This window comes from Taeniopygia guttata, chromosome 15 (genome assembly GCF_048771995.1).
Source record: "Taeniopygia guttata chromosome 15, bTaeGut7.mat, whole genome shotgun sequence".
In the NCBI taxonomy this organism is placed as follows: domain Eukaryota; kingdom Metazoa; phylum Chordata; class Aves; order Passeriformes; family Estrildidae; genus Taeniopygia; species Taeniopygia guttata.
Genome location: NC_133040.1, coordinates 10,531,692 through 10,543,511, shown reverse-complemented (window position 1 = coordinate 10,543,511; position 11,820 = coordinate 10,531,692). Strand labels below are relative to the sequence as shown.

Sequence of the window (11,820 nt, the reverse complement as noted above, 5' to 3'; positions counted from 1 at the left end):
CCATCTGTGATGGTTTCCTCATGTGCCAAACACGCGAGTGGGTGCTGAGGGATGGGCAGGAGGACGCAGCCACCCCATTACTCCTGTTTCATTTCTTCCCTTGGAAAGCAATCCTGTGCCTGCAGAGTTTCACTTGTTCCCTTCTCAAGGTGTCTACAGAGCAACCAGCAGAGTTAGACAGGGAAAATGAAGGTAAAATAGAAGGACAAACTGAATGTGAACTTCACAGGGAGTATGAAAGATCTGCTGTGGGGATCTTACCCATGGAAATACAAATCCAGCAGTGGGATCCAGGTTTGCTCCTGCCAGCAAGGTGCTGGGTAGCAGTGGGGCTGCTTCTGCTGCCCTGCTGTGCCAGGAATGAGTCCCTGGACTGAGATTTGGGTGTTGGGAGAGGCAGTGCTGGGGAATTGGAGTCAGCTGACATACTCAGGTAGTGGTGGGGCTAACTGCCTTCAGTTCTTGCCTGCTGGGCAGTTTCTCAGCTTGAAGTCACCTTCTGATGGTCAGGGACAGGAGCACTCCTGGGCAGCCAGCTGGGCTCACCCCTGTCCCCAGCAGCAATGACTCTGCTTCTGACTCACATCCTCGCTGCTGTGCTGGGTGATAAAAGAGGTGACAACCTGCCATCACCTGTCCTCTTCACTGGTGGAGGTCTCTCCCTGTCCTGGAATTGAGGTGCTGGCTCCAGCTCAGCCAGCACTGTGTGTTTTGGGTGGTGATGGATGTCTCAGGTGCCAGGGAGGAGCTGGGGCTGCTCTGCTGCTGCCTCTGCTGGCTGTGCTTGCTCGACTGACCAAACCCTCCCTTGTCTGTGCAGAGGAGAAAAGCCTCAGCAGACCTGGAGCTCCCTGAAGATGAGAGGGAAAGAAGGGCTAAAGTGGAGATCAGGCAGCTGCAGACCCATTTTCATCATGAATCGTACAAGAGGAAATTCTTCGATGACGCTATCTGGCGGCAAATGCAGGCTCAGGAGTGAGTACAGCTCTGCTTGGCTGCCTGGAGCTTGGGAAGTTCCTCCATGCCAAAATCACAGATTTATAGAATCCCACAAGCAGGGACACCTTCCACTCTCCCAGGTTGTTCCAAGCCCTGTCCAGTCTGGACTTAGAAACCTCCAGGGATGGGACAGCCACAGCTTCTCTGGGCAACCTGTGCCAGGGCCTCAGCACTCTCTGAGTAAAGAATTTCTTCCTAACATCTGATCTCAATTCTCTTCTTTTGGCTTAAATCCATTCCCTCTTGTTCTATCACATCTGCAGATATAAAATGTTGCTCCCTCTTTTTTATAAAGAGATCTGGGGACCACAGAGCAGAGATGGGGAGGGGTAAGGACCTGCCCTGGCAGATGGGATGTGCTAAATGTCATTTGTTGTTCCATTTTTACAGAAAAGCAATAGATGATCTGAAGCAAGAACACAGACATGTGACATTAATGCTGAGCCAGATGTATTCACCAAGCAGCGTGATACTGGAAAACAGAAATCGTATGAAGGTCCAAAGCCTTTTGCAGACCAGAATGCAGAATGATGCCCTGATCAAAGAAAGAAAAGCTCAGTTAGCTGACCTGGCCAAGCAGGTGAGAGCATCTGGACTGTTCCCTGTCTGAGCACAGCAGGGCAGAGTCACAGAGTGACACCTGTGGCTGAAACTCCTCAATGTAAAACACATTTAATTCAGGCCTTGGAATATTCCTCCTGGCAAGTGATACATGACAATGACAAATGGATAGAGCCAGGCTCCCATTCAAGTCAGCAGCACTGACTGGAAAAGTGAGGTTGGACTCTCAACCTTGTCCCACTGGTCCCTGCACCCCTGTGTGATGGCACACACAGCCTGGGGCCACAAACATCCCTCTCCTTCACTTTTTTATTCTCCTGAAAAAGAGATAAAACTGGAACTGTGTTGTCTGAGGTGTGGCAAATACAGGAACAGCAGCATCTGTGGGATGTCCAATCCCTTCTCCTGAGGACATCCTGGTTGGATTTGGGCAGGAATGGGGTGGGAAGCCAAGGGAAACGTGGGCTATGGAAGTCACAGTTCCCTTCAGCATTGTTCTCAGAGCCAGCTGTCCAAGCAGGCCTCCAGGGAATGTGTTTGGATAGTTTGCCATTGCTGGAGGTGCTTCAGAGCTTTCCCAGCAGAGTTAGTTTTCTGTCAGGATGAAAACTCTGGCTTGCCTGAGTCATCCCTCCCCCACCTGCCCCGCGCTTCGATGTTCTCCAACTGCTTCACTCTTCCATGGATTTATTTCCTCTGGAAGCTCCCCTCTTCTGGCAGAAGTTTTCCTCCACTCATTCCCAGGGAGGGCTGCACAGATCCCTGCCTGGCCAGCACAATACCTCTACCAAAGCCCCGTCCTCATTGCCTCTTCCACTCTACAGAGTGCTGCTGTGCCATGTTCAGCACCTGCTGGAGTTCCCTCCAAAAACAGCTGCACTTCCTTCGTGACACAAAAAAACTCCATTCCCAGTTACAGTTCATGTTTCTGTGTGTGCAGGATGGGATCCTTTGGGATTAAAGCTGCTCCTATAACTGCAAGCTCGTTAGTGACATGGTTTCTGTAGCTCAGATCAGCAGAGTGGATTTTCTTTGGCTCTGTGTCCTGACAAAAGTCCAGAATGTAGGGGTAGAGATTACACATCCTGGTTTTTCCCTCTGTGTGTGTGTGCAGGTTGTAGAGCTGGAAAAAAAGACAGTGAAGCAAAGAGACACAACCTGGAGGATGCTGGAAGCAAAGAGCCAAAAACACCTGCAGAAGAAGATTGAATTACTGGAGATACGTCTGAGTCATGTAAGGAAATGTTTTGGAGACTTTTGGAGAACATGTGTGGGGTCACACAGGGGCCTGGGACCTTTCTGGTCAGGACAGAGCACAGTGGTGAAAATGTATTTGGTTTACACAAGCTGCATCAAGCACCTGGTTCGTTCCCCTGGCCTGATCATTCCCAGAATATCTCAAAGGCTCCTTCAGGCTTGGTGACCCAAATGCAGCACTTGTGCTGTGCCAAGAGGCCTGAAGGTCTGCACCTGCTTTGTGATCAAACTGGAGCCACCTTGCCTGGACAAAGCCAGCTCCAGGTCTCTGTTGTGGTCAACCTGGTTTTCTGTTGCCTTTTCTCTCTCAGGGAGGAGGACAGTGCAGGGCCAGCTTCAGATCTCTTGGGCTGTGTTTGACCCTGCCCTGGTCAAGGTCTTTAAGCAGCAACCTGAGCCCCCCAGTCCCCTACCAGTCCCCACAGCTTTTGCTTTGTTCTCCCCAGGTCACTGTCCGCTACAACACCACCATGACCCGAAACAGCAGGCTCCGAGAAGAGACTGCCAGCCTGCAGATCCAGAAAGCCATTTATGACAACAACTACTGCAAGCTGGAAAAAAGTCTGGTTCAGCAGAACAAATTGCTGAACGCTGCTATCGAGCAAGCCACAGAAGACTACGAGCAGTGGTACGTGGCCTTGTCAGCCCTCTGGGCAAAACTTGGGGCTGATGGGTGATGCCAGTGATGAGTATTCAAACAGGGAGACCAACAGAGGCTTCAGAGAGAGGATTCACCACTCCCATCTAGGGCTGGGTGCTAAGGGCTGGGTGCCTGGTCAGTGTGGGGAGGCTGGTGCCTGCAGGGTGTTTTATTCCATCTATCCCAGATGGTTTTTTGGATGGCATGAACTGCCCCATGGAGGAGTCTATTTTTTCTGAGTCTCACCTGAGCTGGGCACTATGCCCAAGTACAAAACCCCACTAAAAGCTGTGTTAGTGGCTGTGAATTCCCTCTGGACTAACTTCACTCCATCCAGATGAGAGCTGGGAATGGGCACAGCATCACAGGGGCTTTGCCAGGTCTGGCCTTCCTGGGAGAGGCCAGGAATAGAGAGCAGCACAAGGTGTGAGGGCTGCTCTCCGTGTGCAGGATGGAGGATCTGGGGCGGATCTCGGACATTCGGGACGTGCGCTACAGAGAAACCATCCAGTACAACATCAGGCTGCTGGAGAGGAAGTGTGCCCTTCACCGGGAGACCAGGCTGAAAAACTTCTTCCTCAGCAAATGTGCAGATTTCTCTGCATTGAAGGAACAGGCCAAAGAGAGAGAAGGTATCAGAGGAGAATTTGTGGGACTGGGGTCACAAACCTGAAGTCTGCAGTGTTAATGGGGCTGGGCTGCTCATGGTGGTTTATAGAACTGCACCCCAAAGGCAGGATGCCTGCCCTGCCCACAACCTCCCCCACCCAACCATCACCCTACAAGCAAAAAGGCTGAACAGTGATAATTGAGTGAGACTGAGTGTCTTGGGGGTGCCCTTGGGACAGGGAGCTGCTCCTGTGTGCAACCACGGCTCCTTTTACCACAGAACCACAGAACAGGCTGGGCTGGAAAGGAGTCTTAAAACTCATCCAGTTCCACCCTCTTCAAAGGGCAGGGACACCTTTCACTGTCCCAGGCTGCTCCAAACCCTGTCCAGCCTGGCCTTGGACACTTCCAGGGGTGGGGCAGCCACAGCTTCTCTGGGCACCCTGTGCCAGGGCCTCATCACCCTCACAGGGAAGAATTTCTTCCTAACCTTTAATTTAATCTAATCATTCTATCCTCTGTGGAGGGGATCCCATGGTGTTTGCTCCATTCCCAGGACATCCCTGCTCGGTTTCCTGGTGGAAGAGGCACCCTGTGCCCCTCCAGCCCTGCTCCCTCCTGCCCCAGCCCTGCACCAAACCCCACAGTGCTGCAGGGAAGGCTCTGCAAAGGGCAACCACGGCTCTCTGTCTCTTTCTCAGCCTTTGAGGCAGCTGAGAGGGCCAAAAGGAGCCAAAAGGAGAGCTATGAGGTGGCCTACAAGCGTCTGCTGGAGCTGTCGGACGGAGACATCGATGATTTCTTGGAGGACTTCCTTGAAAAGGACAGGAGATTCTTCATCCTCTTTGGCTATGCCATTAGGCTGAACGTCAGGAACGAGGGTCTCAGGCAGAGGAGCCGGGAGATCCAGGTCTGTTCCTGGCTCTTGGTGTGTCCCCTTTCCAGGCAGTGATTTTAGGTCAGTGTGGGTTTGTCCTCTCCCGAGTGTCTGACATCACTGCCCACCCCAGAGCCTGGCTCCAGCCTCACAGGTGGGATTAGGGGGATGCAAAGGAGCAGCCAAAACCACAACTCCGCTGCCTTCTCGGAGCTAAACGCGTCTCAATGCTGCCACCGTGTACCCAGCAAAAATCCTGCAGGGTCCCGGGGAGCTTCCCCGAGCAGCGTGGGGCTGCCTGGAGAGGGAAGTGGGGTTGTCCTGGAGGTGTCCCTGCTCCCTGGGCTGTCCCCAGCCTCTGTCTGGCAGGTCAGGCAGGATTCCATGGGTACCCACTGTGCTGGTGTTCCCACAGGGTGACATGAAAGCCATCAGAGCGCAGCAACAACAGGCAGGGAAAGCCCGGACTCACATCCTGCAGGAGCTGGAGGTATGGTGGCCCTGGATTCCCTCTGGAAAAGCAGCATATCCCTGTCTGTCCCAGCACCTGTCCCAGGGAGTCTGGTCCTGTAAATGCTGCTCTGGCCAGTGGATGGAGAGGTGTGGGCAGAAAAGAGCCCTGCAAAGGTTTTGGCAGCTCCCAGTGCATGGTGAGAGAGTGGCTGTGGGGTTCCTGCCAGCCCTGTCCAGCATGGACAGCTGGGGATATTCAAGAACTGTCTGGACACAATCCTGTGCTCTGTGCTCTGGGATGACCCAAAGTAGAGGTTGGACCAGACCACCCACTGTGGTCCCTTCCAACATGACCCATCCTGGAGTCCTGTGATTCTGTCTCCAGACTGAAACTCGGCAGCATTGGGGTGGTGGGATCAGCAAGGGGCTGGGGTGACACCTCTGTGACACAAAGACCCTTGCTGCTAGGCAAAAATGACAGAGACCACCGAGGAAGCCAACAAGTATGAGAACAAATTCAAGGAGAGCAGCAAACTCCTAGGACAGATCCAATCTCACATGGAGACCCTCTTGAAGGACATGGACTGTGACACTACAACGATAGTGAAGCCTCTTGGAGAGAGCTTGGTGCCAGGTTTTGGTAGGTCAGGGCTGCCCATCTTCCTGTGCCCCATGCTCTGAGAAGTCCTGTCCACCACCTGCTTGCACTGTGTTTAAACTGAGCTTTTGTTTTCCCCTGTCCCATCAGTCATGTGTGCCCCAAGGCAAATTTGCAATGCCAAATTCCCTGCAAATTTAGGAGCTAATTTGGATGTATAAACATCCCAGTGTGTATAAACATCCCAAACCCTCACTGTGGCTCTGGGTGCTGAAGTGCAATGGGGGTCAGCCTCTCCTCTCAGGCAGCCAGCAAGAAGCCAAGGGGAATTGCATGAGCGGAGGTTCGGGTTGGATACCAGGAAGAATTTCTTCACTGAAATAGTGATCAAGCACTGGAACTGGCTTCCCAGGGAAGTGGTTGAATCACCACCCTTGAAGTGTTCCAAAAATAAAGTGGATGTGGCACTTTGTTGTGCTTTAACAGGCAGGGGATATTCAGTATGAAGTTGGACTTGGTGATTTTGGAGGTCTGTTCCAACATTAACGACTCTGTGATTTTATGATTCCATGACCCAGCCTTGGCCCCCTGACCCTGGGGCAGGGAAGCCAGTGGCTCCCCTGCTCTGGGCAGGGTCCTGGGGCAGGGACACTGTGGGACACCGCTCCTTCCCACCCAGGTCCCGTGGAGAACAGGATCAAGGAGCTCCTGCTGAGGCAGTCCTTGCTGCGCTACACGTCCATCGATCGCACCCAGCGCGCCCAGGCCTTCATCAGCCCCCTCCAGGGAACCTCCAACCTCCTCTGGACCATGGACCGGGACAAGCTCTGCCCACCCCCCCCAGACCTGGAGACCACTGACCCCAAAACCGGTGAGCAGGGAGCAGGGAGAGAGGGGCCAGGGCTGGGCAGCAGCCGCTCCTCAATCCCCCATGGCTGCCTGGCCAAGACTTGCTGCCCCATGTCCTTCTCAGTCCATCCCCTCCAGCCTGTCCTGCCCTACCGGGGGGTATGAGGCCTGAAAAACTGTGTATTATGGGATGGCCATTCTCTTTGGCAGCAGAAGAGCTGCTGGGCCGGGCTCAGCTGCGTCAGCTCGTTCTCCAGAGGCAGGAGGAGGAGCTGGCCAGACCCTCCAGCTTGGGCAAGAGGAGGAGGAGATTCACATCACAGAGTGCATCAGGGGCCAGGAGCCCATCAGGGACCGGGAGCCCATCAGGGGCCAAGAGCCCACCAGGCAATTAAAGAAGCAGTTTCATTTCTTGAGCTTCTGCATCCTGCACATCATTCCATCTTCTTTCTCTGGAAGGAGCCCGACACCTTTCACAGGCTTCAGAGCCTCACCAGGTGATATTTTGGCATGGCTTCACCCACTGCTGACAGCACCTGCAGCAGGGGTGGGATCAGCTGCTCTACCACAGGGTGACATCCCTGTCACACAACCTGTGGCACTCCCCACAGCCAGAGATGGGCACCACGGTGCCAATCCTGCGCTGTGCCCGAGGGCTGCAGGGGGGGATGAGTGTGCTCATGGGGTGTTCCCTGCTAAGCTGGCAGAAGCTGACAACTCTCTGCTGCCTAAAGGAAATCTGAGCTCAGTGAGGACCCTCTGAAACAGGCACAGCCCAGCGTGGAACAGGCTGGTTTGGGGCTGGGAGTGGCAGTGGGGGGCAGAGGGGCTCGAGGACATGTGAGGTTCACGTGCAGCAGGTCTGGGGTGCTGAGGCCAGCAGGGTCTGGAAGGATCTGAGGGCTGCCACGGGGCACAGGCACACCACACAAGCCCAAGCACTGCTCACACCAGCAGCTGGATTTCCTCTTGCCAAAAGGCTGTTTAATGTGAACGCCATTCCTGTGCCAAATTCCCAGGCACATGCCTCTCCAGGGGAAGAGGAAAGGGAACCCCCGTGTGACTTAGGGAGAGGTGATCTTGCAGTGGCAGCCCCAGCCCGGAGCCTGGGCTAGTCCTTCTCTTCCCCGTGAGTAATGACATGGACCAGGTTCTTGTAGTCCAGGTTGCCAGACATGTCCGGAGGGAAGGCAGCGAACATCTGATCGATCTGCCAGGGAAAAGAAGTGACAAAAAGTGGCATGGGAGGTGTTTGGGACCAGGGCTTGGAGGAGGGATGGGGTCTGTTGGGGTGGAGGGAGGCAGGCAGAGGCTGGGAAGGAGATCATACCTCTTCCTGGGAAAACCTCTCCCCCTGCGTCATCAGCATTTCTTTGATGCTGCAAAGGAGAGGGCACAGTGTGCACTGGGCAGGTCCTGATGGGGACACCCCCAGCACTCCCTGCCCCAGGTACCCCTGCACTCACTAGGCAGATTTCAGGCCTTTCCCCTCTGGATCAAACACCTTGAATGCATTCAGGATTGTCTCCTCCGGGTCTGCACCTGCGGGTGACAAAGCCGTGGCCATTTGAGGCGGTAAAGTAGGAAGCCAACTGCAGCCTCCTGCTTCTCCCAGCCTCGGGGACAAAATGGGGGGCAGACTGGAAAGCGGGGTCCCTGCAGGAATGCTGACCCTGCAGCTGGAGGCTGGAGTGAAGTTGGTGGCATGCAGAGGAGCAGCCGTAGGGTCGCGGTGTGAGCGCAGAGCAGGCGGTGTCGCCACCGCTGCGGCATCTGGCATTTATCTAATCTTTGGAGCGTATTTATAGAGCTCCAGGCACAGCCCTTGGGGCCCTGCAGCCTCTTGGAGACCGGCAGGAGGCTGCATTCCTTGGGTTAAGTACGTGATTCAGGGTACAGACAGATGGGATGGTTGGTCAAAGTCTGGCTCTAGCCAGGGAGGCCACTGCTGGCACTCAGCAGGCTCAGAGGTGCTGCAAGAGCTGTCCCTTCCTCCCATGGGACAGCAGCAGCAGCACAGCCATTTGGGGTTTGTAAGCAGCTGGGGAAACTGAGGCACAGAGACCATCAGATACCCCCCCAACAGTTTGGGGAGACATGGGATACGATCTGGATCTCTGGACCTAGGGATGGTTGGTATTGCAAATCAGCAGGAATTTTGGGGCATAGGAATGCCACTGACCACTCCCAGCTCCCCAGGTGCCCTCTCACCCTTGAGCTTCTCCCCAAACATGGTGAGGAACACGGTGAAGTTGATGGGGCCCGGTGCCTCCTTTATCATCTCATCGATCTCCTCGTTCTTCACATTCAGGCGCCCTGGGGAGAGCAGCTATGGGTCAGTCGTGGATCCAAGTCCTGCTCTGCATGTTGAGGGATAAAAATGCACACCACAGAACCCTTCCCTGGGGGTTTTTCCCCCACTGGAGGGAAATAGCACACTTCTGGGGAGCCAACTCTGACAAGGAATGGAGGTGGCAGGAGTGAGGTGAGAGAATCCCCTCCAGCTCTGGCTTCTCAGGCTCCGGGATCACAGAAAAGAAGGATGCAAAGGACTGAGCTGTGCTGCTTCCTTCCCTCACTGGCCCATGGATCAGGCTCTTTTAGCCTTCCTTGAAATGTGTTTTGGGCCAAAACCACCAGCACTGGGGTTCTCCCTGTCCCCCAGCACCACAAGCAAACAGGATTGAACACCTCCATCCTTTTTCCCGAGGCTGGGTTGTCCTTGGAGCTCCAGTGCTGATTCATGCTGACCTCTGATGGCAGAGCCAAGCTCGCAGTGTCACAGCCTCCCACAAATCCCCTAAAGCCCCTTAATGCCCTCACACCCCGGGATGCCATGGGATGGGCACAGCCAGGTGCTTCTAAGCATGGAAAAGGCAGGGAGTGTTTGGCTGTGTAATCCAGCTCCAGTGCCAAGGGGATAAACCAGCTGTGGGAGCTGCTCCAGGCTACCTGTGAGGGATCTCCCAGGCTGACAGCCTTGGGTTTGGATCAGGAGGTTTTTGGCAAAATGGGAGATCCGGTGAATGAGAGGGGCTTGGTTAAATGCCCCACCTCGCCTTGTTTCTCAATTAACAGGTCTGATGTTGGCAAAACTGGGGAGGGGAGGCTGCTAAAGCTGAGCTTACCCAGGGCAGCAAAGGTGTCTCTCAGATCTGCCTTGTCGATGAAGCCATCCCGGTTCTGATCCATGATGGTGAATGCCTGGAAGCACAGGAGCAGGGCAGGAAGCACAGGGAAAGGGAGAATTGTCAGCTTTTGCAAAGGCTTCAGCACCTTTCTCCTCCTCCCTTCAGCTTGGATTGGATAAGGGCATTTTGAACCCTTCCAGGATGGGCTCTGGGGGTCTCACTCACCCTAATCCCACACAGTCCTGCGCCCTAGGGCGATGGCAACCCAAACCCCAAAGCTGTACAAACCCTTTCCTTGGCCAAATCTCTCTCACCCCAGTATGCCACCAGGCAGAGGGGCCAGCCTGAGCCATCTCCTCCAACTGGGGCCAGTTATCCCAGGAACTGGGATCTGCACAGGACCACATGCCTCCCGTGCTGGGAGATGTGCTCCAGCTCCCTGGGATGTGCCGGATCCTCTGAGGGAATCGGGCTCCTCGGCAGCTTGGAGGCAACGCCGGATTTAACGGTGTCACTGAGCTGTTATTCTCACTTTTAAAATAAAACAACCCAAAACCACGCCTGCTGCCTCCTGGTGTGACCCAGCTGTCACTTGAGAGCACCAAGGGAAGAACTGAAGGTCACATCACCTCAAAGACCCTCTGTCCTTCCCACCAAACCCACCTACCTCCTTGAATTCCTGGATCTGGGCCTGCTCGAACATGGAGAAGACATTGGAATTAGCACCTTCAATCCTCTTCTTGGCTTTCTTGGGTGCCTGCAGGAGTCCAGGTATGTACCATTAGCTCACTGGCTTTTTATGGGGTGAAATAAAACATGGAAGTGCCCTGTTCTTACTTGTGACTCCTTCATGGGAGCTCTGGGCTGAGGCTCTCTTGCCTGGGGGTTTGGTAGTTTCTCTCTGCAGCTCTGGGATACTGAGGGGCATTAAGATTCCTGCTAAAATGTCAGCTCCTGCTGAATTTAGCCAAATAGGTCCAAGGAAAGATGAGGAGTGAAATCACTTGTCCCACTGGCAGATAAAAGGGTCAGCTCTGGGGTGAGAGACCCCTGTTGGAACCCTGGTTTTGGGAGCACTGCTGAGGTTGCACACGAGGGCTGTGATCAGTCAGTGCTTCTTTACCCTGCTGTGCAGATATTAAAACATGGCTTAATTAAAAATCTGCCTCCCCCTGCACTGAGGCTTGAAACAACCAGAAATGGGTCAATGTGTGTTTTAAAGAGGACTGAAGAGCCCCTCCCTGTCCCACCCAGCCCATTATCCCTCATTCCAGTGCCTGCTCCTGCAGCCATTTCCCCTCATGGAGGAGGATTTTGGGGCACAAAATGGCCCTTCCTCTCACTGCATGAAGGAAGGGGAAAATAAAAAATAGCATTCGGACCCTAAAACCATCTGCATTCATTCAAAAGCTCTGCTAGCATGGGAGACACCTCTCTGCTCCTTGTGAGATGCTGCTGGTCCACCCAGATGCTCCCCAGTTTTCTCACCCCCTTTCCAAGGCAGACAAGACCCTTGGCCCTCAACTCCTTGTAGCCTCCTTTGTACCCTGCCCATTAAAGCTATTCTGGTGAAAAATCAAACGAATTTTATCTCTTCCTGCTGGAGCTCTGGGCTCTCAGAACTCACCATGGCTTCGCTCAGCTGCCGGTGTCACTGTGAGGGATGTCCCAGAGGCACTCCCTCACTCCCCCCGGCTGGAACAATAAATACACCCCCCTCGGGGTTAAAAATAGCCCCATGCCCACTTTTGGCTGTAATAGGTAATTTGGCCGCCCCCAACCCTGTTGTCTGTGCCTTTCTCCGTCCCTCTCTCTCTAATCTGGAATAGCAGCTTGTTGTTGTCAC

At 54.2% G+C, this 11,820-nt stretch overlaps 2 protein-coding genes across 2 annotated transcripts; one reads left to right on the top strand and one right to left on the bottom strand.

Annotated features, from left to right (window-relative positions):
• CCDC63 (coiled-coil domain containing 63) lies at positions 1–7,238 on the top strand. Its single transcript, XM_041719418.2, has 11 exons — positions 1–192; positions 821–975; positions 1,390–1,579; positions 2,675–2,794; positions 3,264–3,445; positions 3,908–4,089; positions 4,768–4,976; positions 5,359–5,433; positions 5,865–6,036; positions 6,674–6,865; positions 7,054–7,238. Exons 1-11 carry the CDS (start codon positions 187–189, stop codon positions 7,236–7,238), a joined length of 1,668 nt encoding a protein of 555 aa, XP_041575352.2. The 5' UTR covers positions 1–186.
• A 563-nt stretch (positions 7,239–7,801) lies between these two features.
• MYL2 (myosin light chain 2) lies at positions 7,802–11,820 on the bottom strand. The gene is made up of 7 exons (XM_004176424.6): positions 11,602–11,820; positions 10,642–10,731; positions 9,972–10,047; positions 9,055–9,159; positions 8,310–8,385; positions 8,174–8,222; positions 7,802–8,053 (listed from the first exon to the last, which is right to left on the bottom strand). Exons 1-7 carry the CDS (start codon positions 11,602–11,604, stop codon positions 7,955–7,957), a joined length of 498 nt encoding a protein of 165 aa, XP_004176472.1. The 5' UTR covers positions 11,605–11,820; the 3' UTR covers positions 7,802–7,954.

What these genes read in the sequence shown, in the direction of transcription:
- MYL2 (XM_004176424.6), bottom strand. An exon ending in AGACACCTTTGCTGCCCTGG is followed by an intron (nt 9,160 to 9,971) that starts GTAAGCTCAGCT and finishes TGCTCTCCCCAG; the next exon opens with GGCGCCTGAATGTGAAGAAC. An exon ending in GTTTGGGGAGAAGCTCAAGG is followed by an intron (nt 8,386 to 9,054) that starts GTGAGAGGGCAC and finishes TGTCACCCGCAG; the next exon opens with GTGCAGACCCGGAGGAGACA.
- CCDC63 (XM_041719418.2), top strand. An exon ending in TGGAGATACGTCTGAGTCAT is followed by an intron (nt 2,795 to 3,263) that starts GTAAGGAAATGT and finishes TGTTCTCCCCAG; the next exon opens with GTCACTGTCCGCTACAACAC. An exon ending in AGAGGAGCCGGGAGATCCAG is followed by an intron (nt 4,977 to 5,358) that starts GTCTGTTCCTGG and finishes GTGTTCCCACAG; the next exon opens with GGTGACATGAAAGCCATCAG.